The sequence below is a fragment of the Monodon monoceros genome, unplaced genomic scaffold (assembly GCF_005190385.1).
Source record: "Monodon monoceros isolate NGI ecotype Baffin Bay Population unplaced genomic scaffold, NGI_Narwhal_1 Super_Scaffold_5, whole genome shotgun sequence".
In the NCBI taxonomy this organism is placed as follows: Eukaryota; Metazoa; Chordata; class Mammalia; order Artiodactyla; family Monodontidae; genus Monodon; species Monodon monoceros.
Genome location: NW_021703782.1, coordinates 10,924,424 through 10,942,720, shown reverse-complemented (window position 1 = coordinate 10,942,720; position 18,297 = coordinate 10,924,424). Strand labels below are relative to the sequence as shown.

The 18,297-nt window shown below is 47.6% G+C and overlaps 1 protein-coding gene across 7 annotated transcripts in view; it reads left to right on the top strand.

Annotated features, from left to right (window-relative positions):
* PTK2B (protein tyrosine kinase 2 beta) overlaps positions 1-18,297 on the top strand; it is a 140,135-nt gene that overhangs the window by 99,072 nt on the left and 22,766 nt on the right. For 5 of the 7 annotated variants that reach the window (XM_029202887.1, XM_029202886.1, XM_029202885.1 and 2 more), the window contains 9 exons: positions 4,119-4,297; positions 4,842-4,929; positions 6,112-6,191; positions 15,019-15,081; positions 15,286-15,340; positions 15,778-15,918; positions 16,347-16,421; positions 17,026-17,127; positions 17,866-18,001. In XM_029202887.1, the coding sequence (XP_029058720.1) occupies positions 4,119-4,297; positions 4,842-4,929; positions 6,112-6,191; positions 15,019-15,081; positions 15,286-15,340; positions 15,778-15,918; positions 16,347-16,421; positions 17,026-17,127; positions 17,866-18,001 (919 nt within the window). The remainder of the gene's footprint in view (positions 1-4,118; positions 4,298-4,841; positions 4,930-6,111; positions 6,192-15,018; positions 15,082-15,285; positions 15,341-15,777; positions 15,919-16,346; positions 16,422-17,025; positions 17,128-17,865; positions 18,002-18,297) is intronic. The other 2 variants (XM_029202890.1, XM_029202888.1) reach the window with 1 other exon arrangement.

Sequence of the window (18,297 nt, the reverse complement as noted above, 5' to 3'; positions counted from 1 at the left end):
GAGCTTAAATATGTTGTCCAAGGAAAACTAGCTACGTGGTGGTGGGTGGATGGAGCACTTGTAGAAGTTTGACACCAGGGCTTGTACTTCTGGCTATTGCTGTGTTGCATGATGGCTGCCTGTGACTTGAAGGGAGCTCTCTGCTCCCCAACCCTCTCCCATCTGCAGAGAAGACAGATTTGTTCATTAACATACCACATAGATTTCAAAACTGGTGTAGCTTGGCTGGACTAATCTTCCCACATAGAATAATGATAAAATCTGGACAAAATAAAAAATCAAATTCTCTTGAAGATCCTGGAGAGAGACCACAGCAAAGCAGAAGGAAAATCTGCTCTTGAGAGCTGAACTGAAAAGAACGAAATCTGCAAATTTGTGGCTTTTGCCTAATGGCACTTTCCAATCTGGGAGGGGCTAGAGGGGCAGAAAGCAGCAGCCTTACAGGTTTGAGGTGTAAGAGGATAGAACTTGGGGCTGGCAGAGTAGCCAGAAGATTGAGGAAAGTCTTGGAAAACAGGGAGCCACAAAGAGGGTGAATACCAAAATAGAAAATTTAATTTAATTTTAATTTACAGAAGTATCAAATAAATTTAACAAAAGAATAAATTAGGAATAAATTTAACAAAAGACCTGTACAACGTATACACTAGAAGCTACAAATCATTGCTGACAAACATTAAAGACGAGCAAAATAAGTGGAAAGATATACCATGTGTGAGGATTGGAAGACTCAGTGCTGTTAAGATGCCAATTCTCCCTCGCTAAGCTATAGATGTAACACAGTCTCAATCATAATTCAGCAAACATTTTAAATAGAAAGTGACAAACTGATTCAAAAATGTGTATGGAAATGCAGAGACCCAGAATAGCACAATAATCTTGGGGAGGAAATGGTGGAAGGCTTACGCTGTTTGACTTCAAGATCTCCTCGAAAGCTACAGTAATGCAGACAGCGTGGTGCTGGCATAGTGCAGACACAGATCAATAGAACAGAACTGAGAGTCCAGAAATAGAGCTAAACTTATATGGCCAATTGATTTTGACAAAGACAACAAAATAATTCAATTGGGAAATGAAGGTCAACAACCAATGTTGAATAACCATAGATCTTTATGAGAAAAAAAATGTATTTTGACCCCTACCTCACACCATACACAAAAGTTAATTCAAGATCAATCACAGAGCTAAAGGTGAAAGTTAAAACTATGAAGCTTATAAAAGAAAAGAGAATATCTTCATGATTTGGAGGCAGGCAAAGATTTCTTAGACAGGATGCAAAAAGCACTAACCATAAAAGAACATTTTGATAAATGAGACTTTATCAAAAGATGCAGTTAAGGAAATAAATAACAGGCACAATACAGACCTAGAGAATATATTCATAAAACATATACAAAGTACTTTTAGCTAGAATGTATAAGGATCTCCTACTTCAATAAACACACACACACACACACTCACACCCAAACACAAAGTGGGCAAAGAAGTTAAACAAGTACTTCACAAAGGAAGACATATTAATGGTCAATAAGCAGATGAAAAAGTGCTCAATGTTGTTAGGTACCAGGAAGATGCAAATTAAAAGCTCAATGAGATTCTATGCATACCCACTAAAATGACTAATATTAAAAAGACTTGTATAACACCAAATGTTGGTAAGGAGGTGGTGTAATGGAAATCTCATATATCACAGTGGAAATATAAAATAGAATAATCTTGGCAATTTCTTATAAAGTTAAACACTTATCTACCTTTGACCTAGTCATTCCTCTCCTAGGTATTTGTCCAAAGGAAATGACAACATACATACACAAAAAGACTTGTACATTAATGTTCATAGTAATTTTATTTACAATAGCCAAAAATGAGAAATAGCCCAGGTATTTGGCAACAGGGGAATGAAAAATATATACTAAATGATTCCATTTATAGGAAGTTCTACAACAGGCGAAACTAAGTAAAAGTGGGAGGAAAAAATCATTGCCTAGAATTGGAGGTGGGAATGTGCATGAAGTTTGACTGAAAAGGGATATGAGGGAACTTTCTGGGGATCTGGAAATCTCTTAATTGGTATGTGGGTTGCACAGGTGTATTCATGTGTCAAATTGTATAGCTAAAATCTGCGTGTTTAAATTAATATAAATTTCACTGTAAAAGAAGAACTGTAAAAATTGATAATAGTTGAGTGATGGTTAGGGAGTAGATGGTGTTGTAGAAGAAGCAAGAATGGCAGAATGTTAGTAATTGTTGAAGCTGGGCGATGTGTACATGGGGGGTTATTATACTATTCTACTGACTTCTGTTTTCTTCATATATATTTGAAACTTTCAATAATCACAGGGGTCCCAGTTCTGGGGAAATTAGACTTCAGTTATGTAAGTTTCAACTTGGGTAGGGAAGTCTCTAAGTTTAAAAACACCAGAGGCTGGGACTCCAGTTTGGGAGTCTATATGGAACTGACACGGGGGCTCTGGATGGCCAAGTGGACAGAGAAGTACAGAGGGTGAGTGGCAAGAGAAATGGGTGGAAATAATGACAAACTGGTCGACTTCACAGTCTTGAACTCTTCCTATTGTCTGTGTCGCTCTCACTGTAGGTACCATTGATCACAGCCTTCTTCCTCATTCCAGGACCGAAGTTCTGATTCCTGTGCTGATTTGTTAACCGCAGTTAACATCTGCAGTTTGTGCCTCACTTTCCATCTCAGAGCAATACTTGACTTCTCTGATGGGTATTGGCTTTCCTAATGGGGAAGGGATTTTTCAAGCTTAGAGTCTTTCAGCTTCACAACTCCATAGAGTTAAAGAGGGCTGACAGGAGGCAGAACTGGACTAAGACATGGGAGTGCACAGGCTGAAGAAGAATTTGGTGTTCTAAGTATTAGTTGGACATTTTATTAGTGAAAATAAGAAGAAACTGATTTTCTCCTAAGAAAAATGGTATACCTTTGTTTTTGCTCCAATTAAGGAATTGATTATATTTGATTTACTACATTAGACAACTTCTTGGGAGATGTAACAAAAACATAAAATTTAAATAATCCGGGGTCACTGTTCTTCCTGATCAGACAGCAACCCACCCTGCATTGTTCTGCCTTTGGGCTGGTTGTATATAGGCTAGGTGGCATGTGTTGCAAAGATACTCAACAGAGATTAGACAGTGCTTGTGAGTTTTTAAATTTGCCTTTGAGGGTACTTTTTGCTCCATCAGGAGTGGGCTTGATTCACCAGTTACGCATGGAACCACATGAGAAACCTGAGTTAAAGTGAAACCAATGTGATTTCAGAACTAGACAGGACTTTATAGATGATGGGTTTCCAGGCAGCTGCCAATGGACCCCCTCTTAATCCAGCTCTGGCGCTAGGCCAGGAAGCTATGGCATCAGGTTGTGGGGCAGGTTGGCTTCTGGTCAAGAAAGCAGGAATAAGGAGAGCACCTAATTTCTTGTCAACACTCTATTTCCAGTGGCCATGCTTCTTGTGTGGGAGTTGTGCCATTTAATCCTTAATGCAAGTCCTGTCCTTCTATCTTGCCCAGCCCACCTTCCCATTAAGCAGCTTGGTCTACTACAAGTCCTCAGAGTCCAGTGGCTCAGGGTTCAAAATCCCAGCTTAATTCCAATGAGCTGTGTGACCTCCCTCAGTTTCCTCATCTGCCAAATGGGGATGTGACACCTGCTCCCCTGTGTTGCACAGATTCAATGAAACAATGCATGCACGGTGCCCAGAAGTGCCTACTGCAGACGCTCAGTAATGCTGGCTGAATTGGGAACCATTCAGAGGGTCCTTCTTACACAGAGGATGCTGGGTTTGATTGGTTTGGTTGGAATGAAATACAGAAGCACAGAATCCATGTTCTTTGCCTCACTGCGTTTTCCCCTTGGCTTCTCCTGTCTCCTCTCAGTTCCTCTATCTCTGTGTCATTTTGCCAACTTGTCCATTCATCACGTAGAGCCTACTGTGTACCACGCCTTGCACTAAGTGCTAGCGAATCAGTGATGAATACAACGTTAAGTCAGAATCCCACCCTAGAGAATCACACCTCCAGGGCCTGCATGAGGACTGTGGGGGCCCAGCAGGGGCACTCCTGAGTCATGCCCCCTCTCTTCTCCTCTGTAGGAGGTCATCACCTCCATCCTGCTGAGCGGGCGGATCGGGCCCAACATCCAGCTGGCGGACTGCTACGGGCTGAGGCTGAAGCACATGAAGTCGGATGAGATCCACTGGCTGCACCCGCAGATGACGGTGGGCGAGGTGCAGGACAAGTACGAGTGTCTACACATGGAAGCTGAGTGGAGGTAGGAGAGGAGCCCTGTGCTCTCACATGGAGGGGGGCGGGGCGGTAAGTGCGGAGTGAGAGGAGACCCTGGGAGGTCCTTTCTTGGAGCACTTCCCAACCTCTGAGAATGTTCTAGAACGTCGCAGTGGCATTTTAGGTTGGTCCGTCTGCAGCGTCCAACGCATCTGTTTGCTAAGAGCTAATATGGGCTCACAGCACATCCCCATCCCAAGACAGATATCTAGGCACGGCCCTAAACAGGATGCCATTGGCACTATGGAGAAGGAAGAACAGAAGTGCGGGGAAGAGGGAGAGCCAGGCCAAGGGCTGGTCTGTGAACCGAAGGTAAACAGCTACCATCAGAGGGAGAAGATGGAGAGTCAGAACTAGCACTGACCACCGTGTGCTGGCCAGCCACCCCTCTGTCCTTCATGGTCCTCCAGCCAACCACAGAGGAAGGAAAGAGGAGCAAGTCCCCAGTGGGAGGCCAGGAGCTCCACGGGCAGTTCCTGGCATGACCAGCTTCCCTGTGTCAACCAGCGAGTCTGAATTTCCTGTCCCAGGTATGACCTTCAAATCCGCTACCTGCCAGAGGACTTCATGGAGAGCCTGAAAGAAGACAGGACCACACTGCTTTATTTTTACCAACAGGTAAAAGCATTTTATCTTGTGGTCCCCATGGTCATATGACCATCCTCTCCTGGGGAGATGGAAAGACAAAGCTTAGATTTTGGAGGTCGCATTCCAGGAAACTTCTCTCGGGGACATTCCTTTGTCCCTGGTCAGCTGTCCAACCCTGCTTCCCTCACAGCTAAGGGTTGGCTAACCCCACCCCATGGGCACAGCTCCTCTTGGACTTTGCTAGTGGCTTTTCCTAGTGCCCAGGAGACCTGGCTGGGGAAGCGGGCAGAGCAGGTCCAAAGAGGAGGCAATAGTCTTAGCAGGCAGGCTCAGCCGTCTGACACACCTGGTATCTACCCAGCTCTACCGCTTCCTAACCTGGTATCCCTCGGGACTTAGTTTACCTGCACGAGCCTGTTTCTTCTTCTGTGAAATTGGGATGATAGTAAGAATACCTACTTTACAGGGTTCATGTGAAGACCTAATGATAGCATTAGCTGGTGCTGGTAAACCAGCTCTCTGATTTGTAGCACTTGCCAATTTCCATGGTGTAAATACTCCCATCGTGGTCTATTTCAAAGTACCAGTATTTCGACCAGCTTGCGAAATTTTGGAAAACTTAAATAACTAGCTTCCATGAGCTGATTAGAGCTGCTCACCACACCCCTGGCTATAATGCCCGTGCCCAGAACGGGACCCGGCAGGGAGTGAGTGCCGGGTACAGGGAGTTGCCATCGTTGTTTCCTGCCTGGCCTTAACCCCCTCCTACACCTCCCTCCTGGTTCACTAGAGACCAAGCCAGACTTTTCTTCTACAGTGGATGACATCTGTCACCACTTACCAACAAGGCTTTGGATAAATTACTGAGTCCTCCCCAAATTCCCAGCATCCTTATCTCCAAAATGAGGAGTGGGGGAGGGGAGCCTGAACTTCCTGCCTCGTGGATCCATGAAAGAATGTGCCGTGAAAGTGCTTCAGAAACTCGAGGGCCTCAGCCTGAACGGGATCACCACTGCCCAGGGCTCTTCCTGAGCCTCCCCTCCTGCCCTTCATCTCCTGCTACGCATTTGTGCATAGCTGGGGCAGGGGGTGAGAGACAGCTCAGGGCGGCAGGATGGTGATCAAAGCACCCACCGTCTCCTGGGGCCCTGCTCATCTCAGGGAAACAGGGAACGGGGCGGGAATCTGAACTTTGGCCTTTCTCCCTGCCAGCTCCGCAATGACTACATGCAACGCTATGCCAGCAAGGTCAGCGAGGGCATGGCCCTGCAGCTGGGCTGTCTGGAGCTCAGGTATGTTGCCTCAAGGCCTCTCCAGAGTGGGTGGCTGCACCTCCCCTCCTGTACTGGGCACTTGGCCAGCTTGGACTTTCCTCCAGCGTGGGAAGCAAGAGTGGGTATGTGAGAGCTGGAAAGGGACGAGCTGTGGCCGACAGAGGGTAAGCCCCCGAGGTGCTCAGCGTCTGGTCCTCGGGAGAGAAGTGCCAACTCCCTCTCTGGTTGGTGCCCCCTATCTTCCTTTGGCTGCCATCCAAGTGATCCAGTAAATGTTTCTTGGAGCACTGGGCAAGTTTCTGGGAGATATTCGAATGCTGGGATTCCGTCTGTATTCTTCACTGCTGCACCCCCTGCTCCAGTAGGTGCTAATAGATATGGACAAAGTTAATAAATCATCCGGGGAGGCCCGTAAACTTACCGTGTTTGGGAGGTGACAAGTGTGTCTACAATTGATCATAATGCAGCAGAGTGAAATAAGCACCACATAGACATACATATAGGAGCCAGTAATCCCGCCCGAGGACGTCAGGAAGAGGGAATGTGAACTGGTCCAGGAAGCAAGAGAACGATTTCCATCGGGAGATACTGGGGGGAGCTGGGAGGTGGGGGAGGGTGCATTCTGGACTCAGGGACCAGTGGAAGGAAAAGAGCAGACTGGAGGACCGTGGGAGATGAGCTTAGGGAGGTGAGTTGGCGTCGATGGTGGAAGACTTTGAATGACAGTCTAAGAAATAAACCTTATTCTTGGCCGTTGGGAGCACTGGGGGCAGAGGAGGAGGGTGTTAAGACCGTGCTCTAGCACTTTCTCAGCCAAAGCAGCACCGTTCACTTTCACCATGCACCAGGATCCATGACCCATTCTGCCCTCTCATCACCTTTTCTGTACCCCTTGTCTGTCCTAGAACATAGTTCTGAAATCTGGTTGCAAATCATAATCACCTGGGAGCTCATTAAATTAGAGATTCCCTAACCCCACCCTTGGAAACCCTGGTTTAGTAGATGTGGGTGGGACTTTGGGACATGCTTTTTTTTTTAAATTTATTTATTTTATTTATTCATTCATTCATTCATTTATTTATTTGGCTGTGTTGGGTCTTCGTTGCTGTGCGCGGGCTTTTCATTGCGGTGGCTCCTCTTGTTGAGGAACATGGGCTCTAGGCACACGGGCTTCAGTAGTTGTGGCTCACAGGCTCAGTAGTTATGGCTAGCGGGCTCTAGAGTGCAGGCTCAGTAGTTGTGGGGCACGGGCTTAGTTGCTCCGTGGCACGTGGGATCTTCCAGGAGCAGGGCTCGAACCTGTGTCCCCTGCATTGGCAGGCGGACTCTTAACCACTGCGCCACCAGGGTCCCAGGACATGCATTTTTGACAAGTCTTCCAGATGATTTAGAGACAGTTAGCCTCGTATGAGGTGACGGTTCCAGGGTGAGTCTTGCCCTATCTGTGACCTTAAAGGTATAGAGAATAGGACTCTGCTGCTGCTTCTGCTAAGTTGGGGGGCATTGAGGAATTCTGGCTCCCATCCTCGATCTCAGAGAGAGTGCTGAGGGGTCCCCCAGGGAGAGCCGTGGGATGGGAAGGGGGGAGCTTCTGAAGCTGCTGGCATCTGTGACAGAATAGGCCAAGGACAGCCTCGGAGGGCTCCTCCTTGCTTTCCTACTTGGTGGCTGTCTCAACAAGCCAGGGGACACAAGGGTCCCCTGCACAGAGGAAGTCTGCACCCCTGATGCCAGTTAGAAGACAGACCACCTCGCCGCAGTTGGCAGTGGTCCTGGGAGTTGCGTGCTGCTGGTTCGGGGGCTCTCCGCGAAGTTTACCTTATCACATGTGCCATTTATGCCTTCCAAGACCATCACAGCATTGCAACTTACACACGCCTATCTTCTCCTCTGAAATTAGACAACTCAAAAAAGCCCACCTTTACCTTTTTGTTTGTGGATCTCATACCCAGAACTCCAGTGTCACTTTGAGACTCTGATCCCTGAAGTCACTATCAAAATATCATCACTTAGTAGTAAAATAGCAACATAGAGAAGACCCATGAACATCCTAGTTCATGTTCTTCTTTCCTCGAATCACTCCCAAACTATCATTGGTTGTAATAATAATGACTATTATTATTTAGCACCGGGCACTGGGCTAAATACACTGGAGGACAAAGTGCGCCAACTGACCTGGCTCCATTTATAGTCTTATAAGGAGTGGATAGTCTCTTGGTGTTGGCTGTCTTATCAACTCAGGATTATTCCAAAACCCATGCTTGTTTTACGACAGGGATGTATTATTTCACATCTCCCCTAGCCTGATGAGCAGAGTCAGATAAATGTTCCTATTCTTACGGGCTGACCTTTGAGATAAAACTTATATATTCGGGAAAGGATATGGAAAACACCTATTTTGTAAACTTCATAGATTTTCAAGCCTATAATTTTTAAAGTTGAATACAAAGCTATCCATTATCATGGACTATTTTAAAGTCAAGTTATGACTATTTCTAACCAAGAGAGACAGATACATTTCTGAAAATCAGGCCGTAATGCAGAATTTTCCAAGGCTGTGATTTTTTTCCTGAAAAGGTTCCGGAGTGCAGTCTACCTACAGATTATGGGGAAAAGTCCTGTTAACATTGTTGTGTGACCTGCCTACCGATAATATGGTGTCACCAGAAAAAAGAAAATGTATTCTTTCCTAGCTTAAGAAAGAAGTATGGTATATGCACAAGATATGAGATTACCAAGATGAAACCTCAATGGACTCAATTCATAGCGAGGAGCCATTGGGCATAATGATGAAGAGCAAAGGGTCTGAAGCTGGGCTGCCCGAATTTGCATCCTGGGTCTTCCACTTACCGGGCAAGTTACTTCATCTCTCTGTGTCTCAGTTCCTTCATCCGTAAAATGGGAAGGATGATAATGGTAGCAACCCTACAGGCTTGTTATGAGGAATAAATGAGTTAACGTATTTAAAGTAGTTAGAACAGCGATAGAGACAGTATTCACTAGTTATTCATCATTTGTACTGATTAACTTTTTCTCTTGACCTTCATTTTGTTGTTTATTTACTTTAGTTGACTTTATTTTTTAGAACAGTTTTAGGTTCACAGCAAAATGGAGTGGAGGGTACAGAGATTTCCCATAAACCCCTGTCCCCATCAGCATCCGCCACCAGCGTGGTTCACTCATTACAATTGATGAACCTACATTTACACACAGCGATTACTCGAAGCCCATAGTTTACCCTAGGGTTCACTCTCGGTATTGTACATTCTATGGGTTTTGACAAGTGTACAGTGACAATGTATCTACCATTACGGTATCTTAAAGAACAGTTTCACTGCCCTAAAGCTCCCCTGTGCTCCACCTATTCCTCCCTCCCTCCCCTCCCAACCCCTGAAAACCACTCATCTTTTACTGTCGTCGTATTTGGCCTTTTCCAGGATGTCATATAGTTGGAATCATACTTAATTAATTTTTTTTGTTGATTTACTGGAAGTGCTTTATTTTTTATTTTTTGCGGTACGCGGGCCTCTCACTGTTGTGGCCTCTCCCGTTGCGGAGCACAGGCTCCGGGCGCGCAGGCTCAGCGGCCATGGCTCACGGGCCCAGCCGCTCCGTGACATGTGGGATCTTCCCGGACCGGGGCACGAACCCGTGTCCCCTGCATCGGCAGGCGGACTCTCAACCACTGCACCACCAGGGAAGCCCCTTACTGGAAGTGCTTTATAAATGCCAAGTATTTTCTCTAAATATCCCCCTATGAATTAAAGTGTGAAATTCATGGCCCACATGCTGGAGCACCCTCCCAGTCTGAGGAACCAAATAGCCTCCCCCTCACCAGAGACATCCAGGACTATTGTCCACTCCCAGCAGAGCTCCAGAACACTCTGACCTAAAAACTCAGAACGAATGTGTAACCCAACAGTAGTTAGCTAGTAACGGATAATAAGAAAAGATTAGAGAAAGAACACTCAGCTTGTTTCAAAAGGCATTTTATCTCACAGTTGATTTATAAATGTTCGTGATAAATTAATACTTGTATTGCTTTTCTTTACTTTCTGCTGTCCTTACCTGAGTATCAGTCAGGGGCCTGTGCCTGCCCAGAGGCCCCGCTGTCCACCTGGTGTTTGCCAGTCACAGTGGCGGACCAGGCTGCAGAGGACCAGCCAGGCACTTAGAGGGTACTCCGAGCAGGTGCAGTCTCATTCAAGGATGGCAGTCGGGGCAGGTTGGGGATCGCTGACAGCAGCTGAGATGGGGCTCAGCACAGAAGACTGGGAAGATGAGTCTCAGGCGAGAGGGTCCATCTGATGAGGTGGGGGGGACTGCTTCTCCCAGACATCTCAGTGATGTTCAACCGCTCCAAACATTAGGGAGGGCTTCCCTGGTGGCACAGTGGTTGGGAGTCCGCCTGCCGATGCAGGGGACACGGGTTCGTGCCCCGGTCCGGGAAGATCCCACATGCTGTGGAGCGGCTGGGCCCGTGAGCCATGGCCACTGAGCCTGCACCATCCGGAGCCTGTGTTCCGGAACGGGAGAGGTCACAGCAGTGAGAGGCCCACGTACAGCAAAAGAACAAACAAACAAACAAAAACAAAACATTAGGGACACAGATCACAGCACACTTGAGTGACTGGGCACCTTTGTCAAAAGTTACACAATGCATGATCTTTAGTGCATGAGAGAAGGGCCATCAGTGATATAGGCAGTAAGCTGGACTTCTAGAGGTTGGGATGGTGTAGATGTGTTATCTTCCTTTTTCCTAACAAAAAACTTTTCCACTCACCACCTCCTTAATCATTCTAAAACTGCTGTTATTTTTCATGCCTTTTAATTCCTCGGTGTTCATTTCCAAATTTGTTCACCTTTCCATTTAGCCAACCCCAATTTTTTTTTTTTTTACTAAGGCTTATTTAAATACCCCAGTCCTCAGAATTCTTTCATCCATCCCTAGTCTCAAAACTCATTCATTCATTCATTCGTTATTGTAAACCAGGAGTGACATTAACAGACCGCTGTCACCTGGGACTGGGAAGCAGATGTCACCCCCTCAGTGGGTAGTACCTCCCCTCTGTGTGGAATACTCGCCTAGTACCCCTTTTCAGCCTGATAAACTCTTCTTTGTTCTGGCAGCTTTAGAAAATGCACTGAGCCAGGGTTGCCTGCTTGCCCTCTACATTCATAGAAAACCTCAGAGGACACCTGTGAAATGTTGGCAATAAGCAGGGAGGACCTGGGCTCTTCCTGCAGAGCAGCCTCAAGGGTCTCTCCACCTCGAAACCTTCCCCTTCCCTGTGCCCACCCCGCCCGTCCTACCCTGCAGGGATCTGCCGTACTTATGTGGCAGGCACCCAGTGGTTCACATCCACTAGTCTGAAATCTATCAAACCTTGGAACTCAGGGCTGGTGCCGCCTTCACCTGGCACACGATGAGAGCACAGTATTCATTTGAATGAATGGATAACCCTGAAAGATCTCAATTCCTCTTCTCTGGTGGACACGTGCTAACATTTATTCTGTTAGAATCACATAACTGCGTGCAGCAAGCCAATTCGTTCAGTTACCTGGGAGTACATTTTGCAGCTCACTCAACCCAGGAGGAAATGCGGTGGCCGTGCTGCCTGTTGTGGAAGCTGCACGGGCGTGCTCTGAGGTCTCCTATGAATGCGGAGAGCCGCAGGGAACACTGGCTCAGAAAACTTTCTAAAGCTGCCATGATTGACTGGAAATTTTGGATCTTAACTGCAAGTGCCTTCGGGTGGAAGTAGGAGGAAAACGATCTTCCATCCAGGGAAGAACCCTGGATAAGTTCCTCGTGCCCTATAACTGAATGTCACCCCTGCTCACCTGTTGTCTGATTTCCGGAGTGCAGATCTGCCCTTACTCAGCTAGAACAGTCCTCCAGCATCTGCAGTCCCGCTCTGTCAGGCACCCGGTAGCAAGAAGTGGGGTTAGGGAAGAGCCACTCTTTCTAGTTTCCCAAGTTCTCCCCTTGGATCAGGTTCCCAGGGGTTCCCAGCCTCAGCAAGAGGGACATTTGGGGCTGGATAATTCCTTGTTGTAGGGGCCACCCTATGCATTGTAGTATATTTAGCTGCATCCCCCGCTTTTACACATTAGATGCTGGTAGGACCACCCCTCATCCCAACCAGCTGTGACTAAAAAAAGATCTCCAGACATTGACAAATGTTTCCAGGCTGGGGAGAGGGTGCAAAATTGCCTCTGGTTGAAAACCACTGAATTAGGCCATTGGAAGGTCATACACTCAGACCACATTTAGTCAGGCCCTCCTACTCTCACATTTACTGAATTGTGCTTTAATGTTATACGATTGGTATTTACCAAAATTGCAGCAGGAGGAAAAAAACCATGAAATTGGCTTCACACCTTTTTGGTAGAACGAGTGTTATGACTATTAGTTTCCTTTCAATCAGTGGCTTTTCACACTTTTTAATTTAAGAAATGCAGTCCTTGTTTTATGGTTAATATTATCTCCTGATGAGCTAAGCACTTGGTGAGGTATTCTGTCCACTACCCTGGCTGCCAGGACAACCAGCCCAAGCCACAGATTGGCACATTTTTTTATCTCATTTACCTCATTGCCTGGTTTCTTTCTAACTCTATTTTGTTTAAATATGTTTCAAAACTGTATCTTAGGGACTTCCCTGGTGGTCCAGTGGTTAAGACTCTGGGCTCCCAATGCAGGGGGCACGGGTTCCATCCCTGGTCGGGGAACTGAGATGCTGCATGCTGCACAGCGTAGCCAAAAAAAACCCAAAAAGAACAACAGCAACAAAAAACGAAAAAAAAAACAACTGTATCCTTGCATCTTTTCTTAGAAGGAGATAGACTTAGAAATACATTTCAATATTGTGAAATATAATTCAACAGTATTTACTGAGCTGCCATTAAATATTATTACTCCTTGAAACTCATTTTAATGTACTCATCTTTGATTCTATAAGAGAAATTTTATGTGAAACTTTTTATCTTTTGCTTTCCCTCCATTCCAACTGCTGGCATTTGAAATAACTGGCCCCGTCCCAACTGGAAAGAACCACTTGTCTTCCTGTGCCCCTCTCACCACAGAGCCAGTTTTTCTTTCTCATTCTTATTTTGCATCACTTTTTGTCATCTGAGTGAAGCAGTTGAAGTAATTGAGGACAATGCCCTGGTGTGTGTGTGTGTGTGTGTGTGTGTGTGTGTGTGTGTGTGTGCGTGCACGCACGTGTGTGTGTGTGTGTGTGTGTGTGTGTGTTGGGGACTATAAGAAGAGAACGGACCATAATGAAGAGAGAAGTGATGATAAAAGAATTGCCTTCAAGTATATGGCATCTAAGAAAGGATTAAAGTTAGTCTCCGTAGCTCCAGGGGCCTAATGAGAGGACGGGAAACGAATGAAGAACTTACTACATAGGGGAAACGTGTAGCCATGGAGGAGGCCATCTCAGCAGGGAGTGAACCCAGAAAACTCGTGCATTACGATGGTTTGACTAATCTCACTGCCTTAAATTTTTTTCAGGTAAAAAGGGTAATACCTGTTCAGTGTGGAGTATTTGGGACATGTAGAAAGGGGGAAAAAATGACTAAAATCATTTGAAATTTCATTAACCAGAGATAACCTCCATTAGCATGGTAGATCCAGTCAGGTTTCTTCCAATGCATTTTTTTCTCTAAAATTGAGACCATAATTATTAAAAGATAACTACTTATCTTGATTGACAATATATTCAAAAATACCATTTATTAAAAATTGTTAAGGACATGGCACTACATGTTTTAAGTTTTTATTGGAGAGCTCTTCTGTGATTTCATGCTTTAGATATTCTTCTCAATCCCATGATTTGGGAACATTTCCCTAGCTTTTCTTCTAGTTTTAAAATAGTTTCATTATTAACATTTTCCCCTTTAATCCGTTTAGAATAAATATTTAGAATAAAGTACGAGGTGAGGATCTAACCTTACTCTTTTCTAAACGCTGTGAATTATGTAAATTTATTGCTTTCGAATCACAGGTTGCTTGCCCTCTCTGCTTATGGTATCTGTAGCTTAAAACTATCGCCAGACGTGCACAAGGATACCCGTAACACTGAGCTACTCTAATGTACAACCAAGAGTGGGACGATGTCTGCAACAGTTGAAGAAATTACTAGACACAGTGATCCAAGCAGGGAAGGGAGGATAACACAAATGGGGACATTGGCTATTTGATCTCCACTTAATTGTTATAAATACATAATACATAAAAAAAAAATCTTCATCAAGACATACATTTTAAGAGAAAATGGGACTTAAAGAATATGTAAAACAAATTAATAGACGTCACCCCTGGTGGTAGGATTATGGATTATTTTTATTTTCATGTTCTGTTCCATAAGTTCTAAAGTTTTTCTGTGTACTATTAATACATTTAACAATTGTTTACATACACACATATACAGAGATAGCAAATGAGGGAAAAGGAAATCACAAAGGGAACCCAAAGCCTAAAGGTGGAGGTAGGTGTTCCTTAGGTGCTAAGTTAAGTGTTGGCAGCCTTGGGTCATTTGTTTTTAGAGGCCACTGGTAGAAGCACCATCTTCCTCCTCTGCCCAACAACTGTGTTGTCCCAGAGCTGGGCCCCCCAGAGCACAGCTGGAGTCTTTTCTAGGAAGGAAACTTGTGGGTTTTCCTTTTCTTCATGGTTTTCTAAATATCGAATTTTTCGACTCTCCTAACTTTTCCCTCCCAGTGGTTCCCAACGGAACAGGGGAGGGGGCTTCTAGGCCAACGTGTGGGCATTGGGTGACCCGGCTCCGATGGCCCCATTCCCCAGCCATCAGCCTCTCCGTGGCTTCTCTCTCTCCAGGCGGTTCTTCAAGGACATGCCCCACAACGCACTGGACAAAAAGTCCAACTTCGAGCTCCTGGAGTAAGTCCTGGGACCGGCCCCAGCCTCTCCTCCCTTCCTTTCCTGCTGCCCTGCTCTTTCTGCCACCCCATACGCCCCCTTATCCCCAGACCACAGCCAGGAAGGACCTGTCTCCCTGGTCCTCCCGCCTTTCCCTGATTGGCCAGAAGTCCTGGGTTGGGGATGAAGGGGAGTCAAATGCTGCTTTTCTCCCCCTTCTTTCAGGAAAGAAGTGGGGCTGGACCTGTTTTTCCCAAAGCAGATGCAGGAGAACTTAAAGGTGAGGAAACCAGTGGGTGAGGAGCTCAGAAAGACTCCCTGCGTGTCTCCTTTGTGTACCCCCTAGGACTAGAGCTAAAGGGATGGGGCTGGGGGTAGTCAGGGAAGCCAGGGGTCTGCACTGCCTTGGGCCATCTGGACACAGGACCGCTCCATCCAGCGGGCCCTTTCTGTGGCTGGGAATCAGGAAACACGGTTGTAGTTCCACATCAGAGGCCAATTAGCTTCGTGGCCTAAGCACCGGGGATGTCATCTCCCCTGCCTCCCTCCCAGGGCCATGGTGAGCTCTCTTGAGACAACAGATGTGCACTTTGGGTAAGACATCACCACTGCCCTCGTGGCAGAGGCCTGGGGACCATCCTACAGCAGCAGGCAGGCTTGCGGTGAGATCATAAGGGAAGGAATCAGGCCCCGCTCACCCCTGCCCCTCTCCCCCAGCCCAAGCAATTCCGAAAGATGATCCAGCAGACGTTCCAGCAGTATGCCTCGCTCCGGGAGGAGGAGTGCGTCATGAAGTTCTTCAACACCCTCGCAGGCTTTGCCAACATCGACCAGGAGACCTTTCGCTGTGAACTCATTGTAATGCCACGCTCTCTTTATTCTCTCCCTGACCTGAATTCCAGGCCTCTCAGGCAAGGGGGCCATGGAGGCAACTCGGTGTGGGAGGGGGAGGGGGGAGGGGGGGCACGGGGCGTGCCGAGAAGAGGCTTTGCTTGCTTGTAAGTTCTGTAGCATCAGGGCCTCCCTAATGAATCCGAAAATGCAACTAACGCTAAGCCACTTGCCTGACGAAGGGAACTGAAATCTTGGCTCCAACTCTGGGAGGTGGGCAGTGCTGGCAGGGTGCTGGGAGGGGGGTAATCTGTATGGCGGGATGCGGTTAGGATGGAAGGAGCTGGAGGGTCCGGGAGACAATGGCTCGTGTCTAGCTTAGTGAGCTGTTTTCAGATTTCTGAAATATGGGCGGGCAGAGCTGGGGCAACAGCCCATCTCTCCTTTGATTCCAGCAAGGATGGAACATTACTGTGGACCTGGTCATCGGCCCTAAAGGCATCCGCCAGCTGACAAGTCAAGATGCAAAGGTAGAGACAGGTGGGGGGCAGGCCCCACCCAGCCCCAGGCAGAGCCGTCTTCCCCTTTCTGCTGCCTTGTACCCTGGCCTGCCCCATCGGTTCTTCCTCCCCCACTGCTGAGAGCAGAGAGGCCCTTGGTTATCAGTAGCTGTGGAGACTGTGTTTGGGATAACAGCATGGGGCAGATGGTTCTTTACATGCTTGTGACTGTCCCCTGCACAGAGGAGGGGGTCAGGGGTGGTTTGGGGGGGAGGGGAAGAGGGAAGGACACTACTATTGTTCTTCTGGCTCAGATGAAAGAGTTGCTCTTTCAATGGCAAAATGGGGTAATCATGCCCCGGGGAGTCAGAAGGCCTGGGTCCAGCCCTGGCTCTACCACCACCTTGGCGTACAACCTTGGGCAAGCCCTGGCTCTCTCCAGGCTAATTGTTTTCTCCTGCAAGGGGCTTGGGCTAGATGATCCTCCTTAATCATCGTTGATTCCCTCTTCATCCCCGTGAGAGACTCCGGTTCTCAGTTCTTTCTTAGGCCCCATCCCCACACCATACTGACCCATCTGCATGGCCTGATCCCAGGAATGGGATGGTCTGAAGGACCCCCTCCTTTCCCACAGCCCACCTGCCTGGCCCAGTTCAAGCACATCAAGTCCATCAGGTGCCTCCCGCTGGAGGAGGGCCAGGCAGTACTGCAGATAGGCATTGAAGGCGCCCCTCAGGTGAGCATCTCTGGGCACCCGGGAGCTTGGAGACATTGGGAACAGCTGCAGGCTGGGAGCTCCTGCTCAGGCCAGCCTGGCCGGGGCTTCCCTGACTGCCGAGATCTTGTTAGGAAAATGGCACCTGGTTCTCAGACAAAGTAGCAGGATGATGATAAATTAAAGAAACTATCTCAGGAAGCAACGTTATTGTTAAAAATGTCAAGAAAGAAGCTGTAGGAGATTGGCGGGGGGGGGCGGGGAGCGGAGGTAAAGTGATCAGAAATCAAGGTATGGGTCAGAGGTCTGTGAACAAGTGACAGTGACTCAGAATCAAGACCTTGGGGCCCCAGGGCTTTTTGTGGGTGGGAGAATCAGAGAGACCTCAGGCTGTGAACGGTTTGTCTATCTCTCCTTTCATCCATCTGTCCCCTGCCCCGCTCCCTCCCTCTTCCCGTCTCTCAGTTTCTGCTCTTGCATACTGAGCACCTCCTAGGTACAAGGCACGTGCTATGCCCTGAAGGGCCAGAATAAGCCAACCTGGAGCTGCCTTCCTAGAGTGTAGGGTGGTCAGTTGGGAGAGGTGATGAGAGCGCCCTCTGGTGGCGGTGGGAAATGCAAGCTGAGCCCCAGGAGAGGGGCTGATGGCGTCCAGGCCGGGGGTGGGCAACAGAGTCCTGCAGTTTCTTCTCCAGTCCCTTGGGGTAGACTCTAGCCAAGGCTCTGGGGTCTCATCCTTGGCTGGTCTCTTCCCTGCAGTCCTTGTCCATCAAAACCTCCTCTCTGGCAGAGGCCGAGAACATGGCTGACCTCGTAGACGGTTACTGCCGGCTGCAGGGGGAGCACAAAGGCTCTCTCATCATTCGACCCAAGAAAGGTGTGTTTCCACTTGAAGGTAAATTGGACCAACGGGCAGATGGCGGCACAGCTGAGCCAAGCCCCCCCAGAAGCAGAGCGGGAGAAGCTAAACCATTGACTGATATGTGAATGAAGAGGCTTTGGAGGTGTGGGGTTGGGGCTCACCCAGCCCTGTTGGTTGCGCCCCGTGGTCCCATCCTGGGTCCTTGGCTACAGCCTTGGCCCCGCTGGCCAAGGGCGGCATGGGGGCTGGCTTCTAGAGGAGAGGATTTGTAGCCCCGGGAAAATCAAAGCTATTGCCGGAACATGGCTGGTCCCTCCTCTTTGGGGATG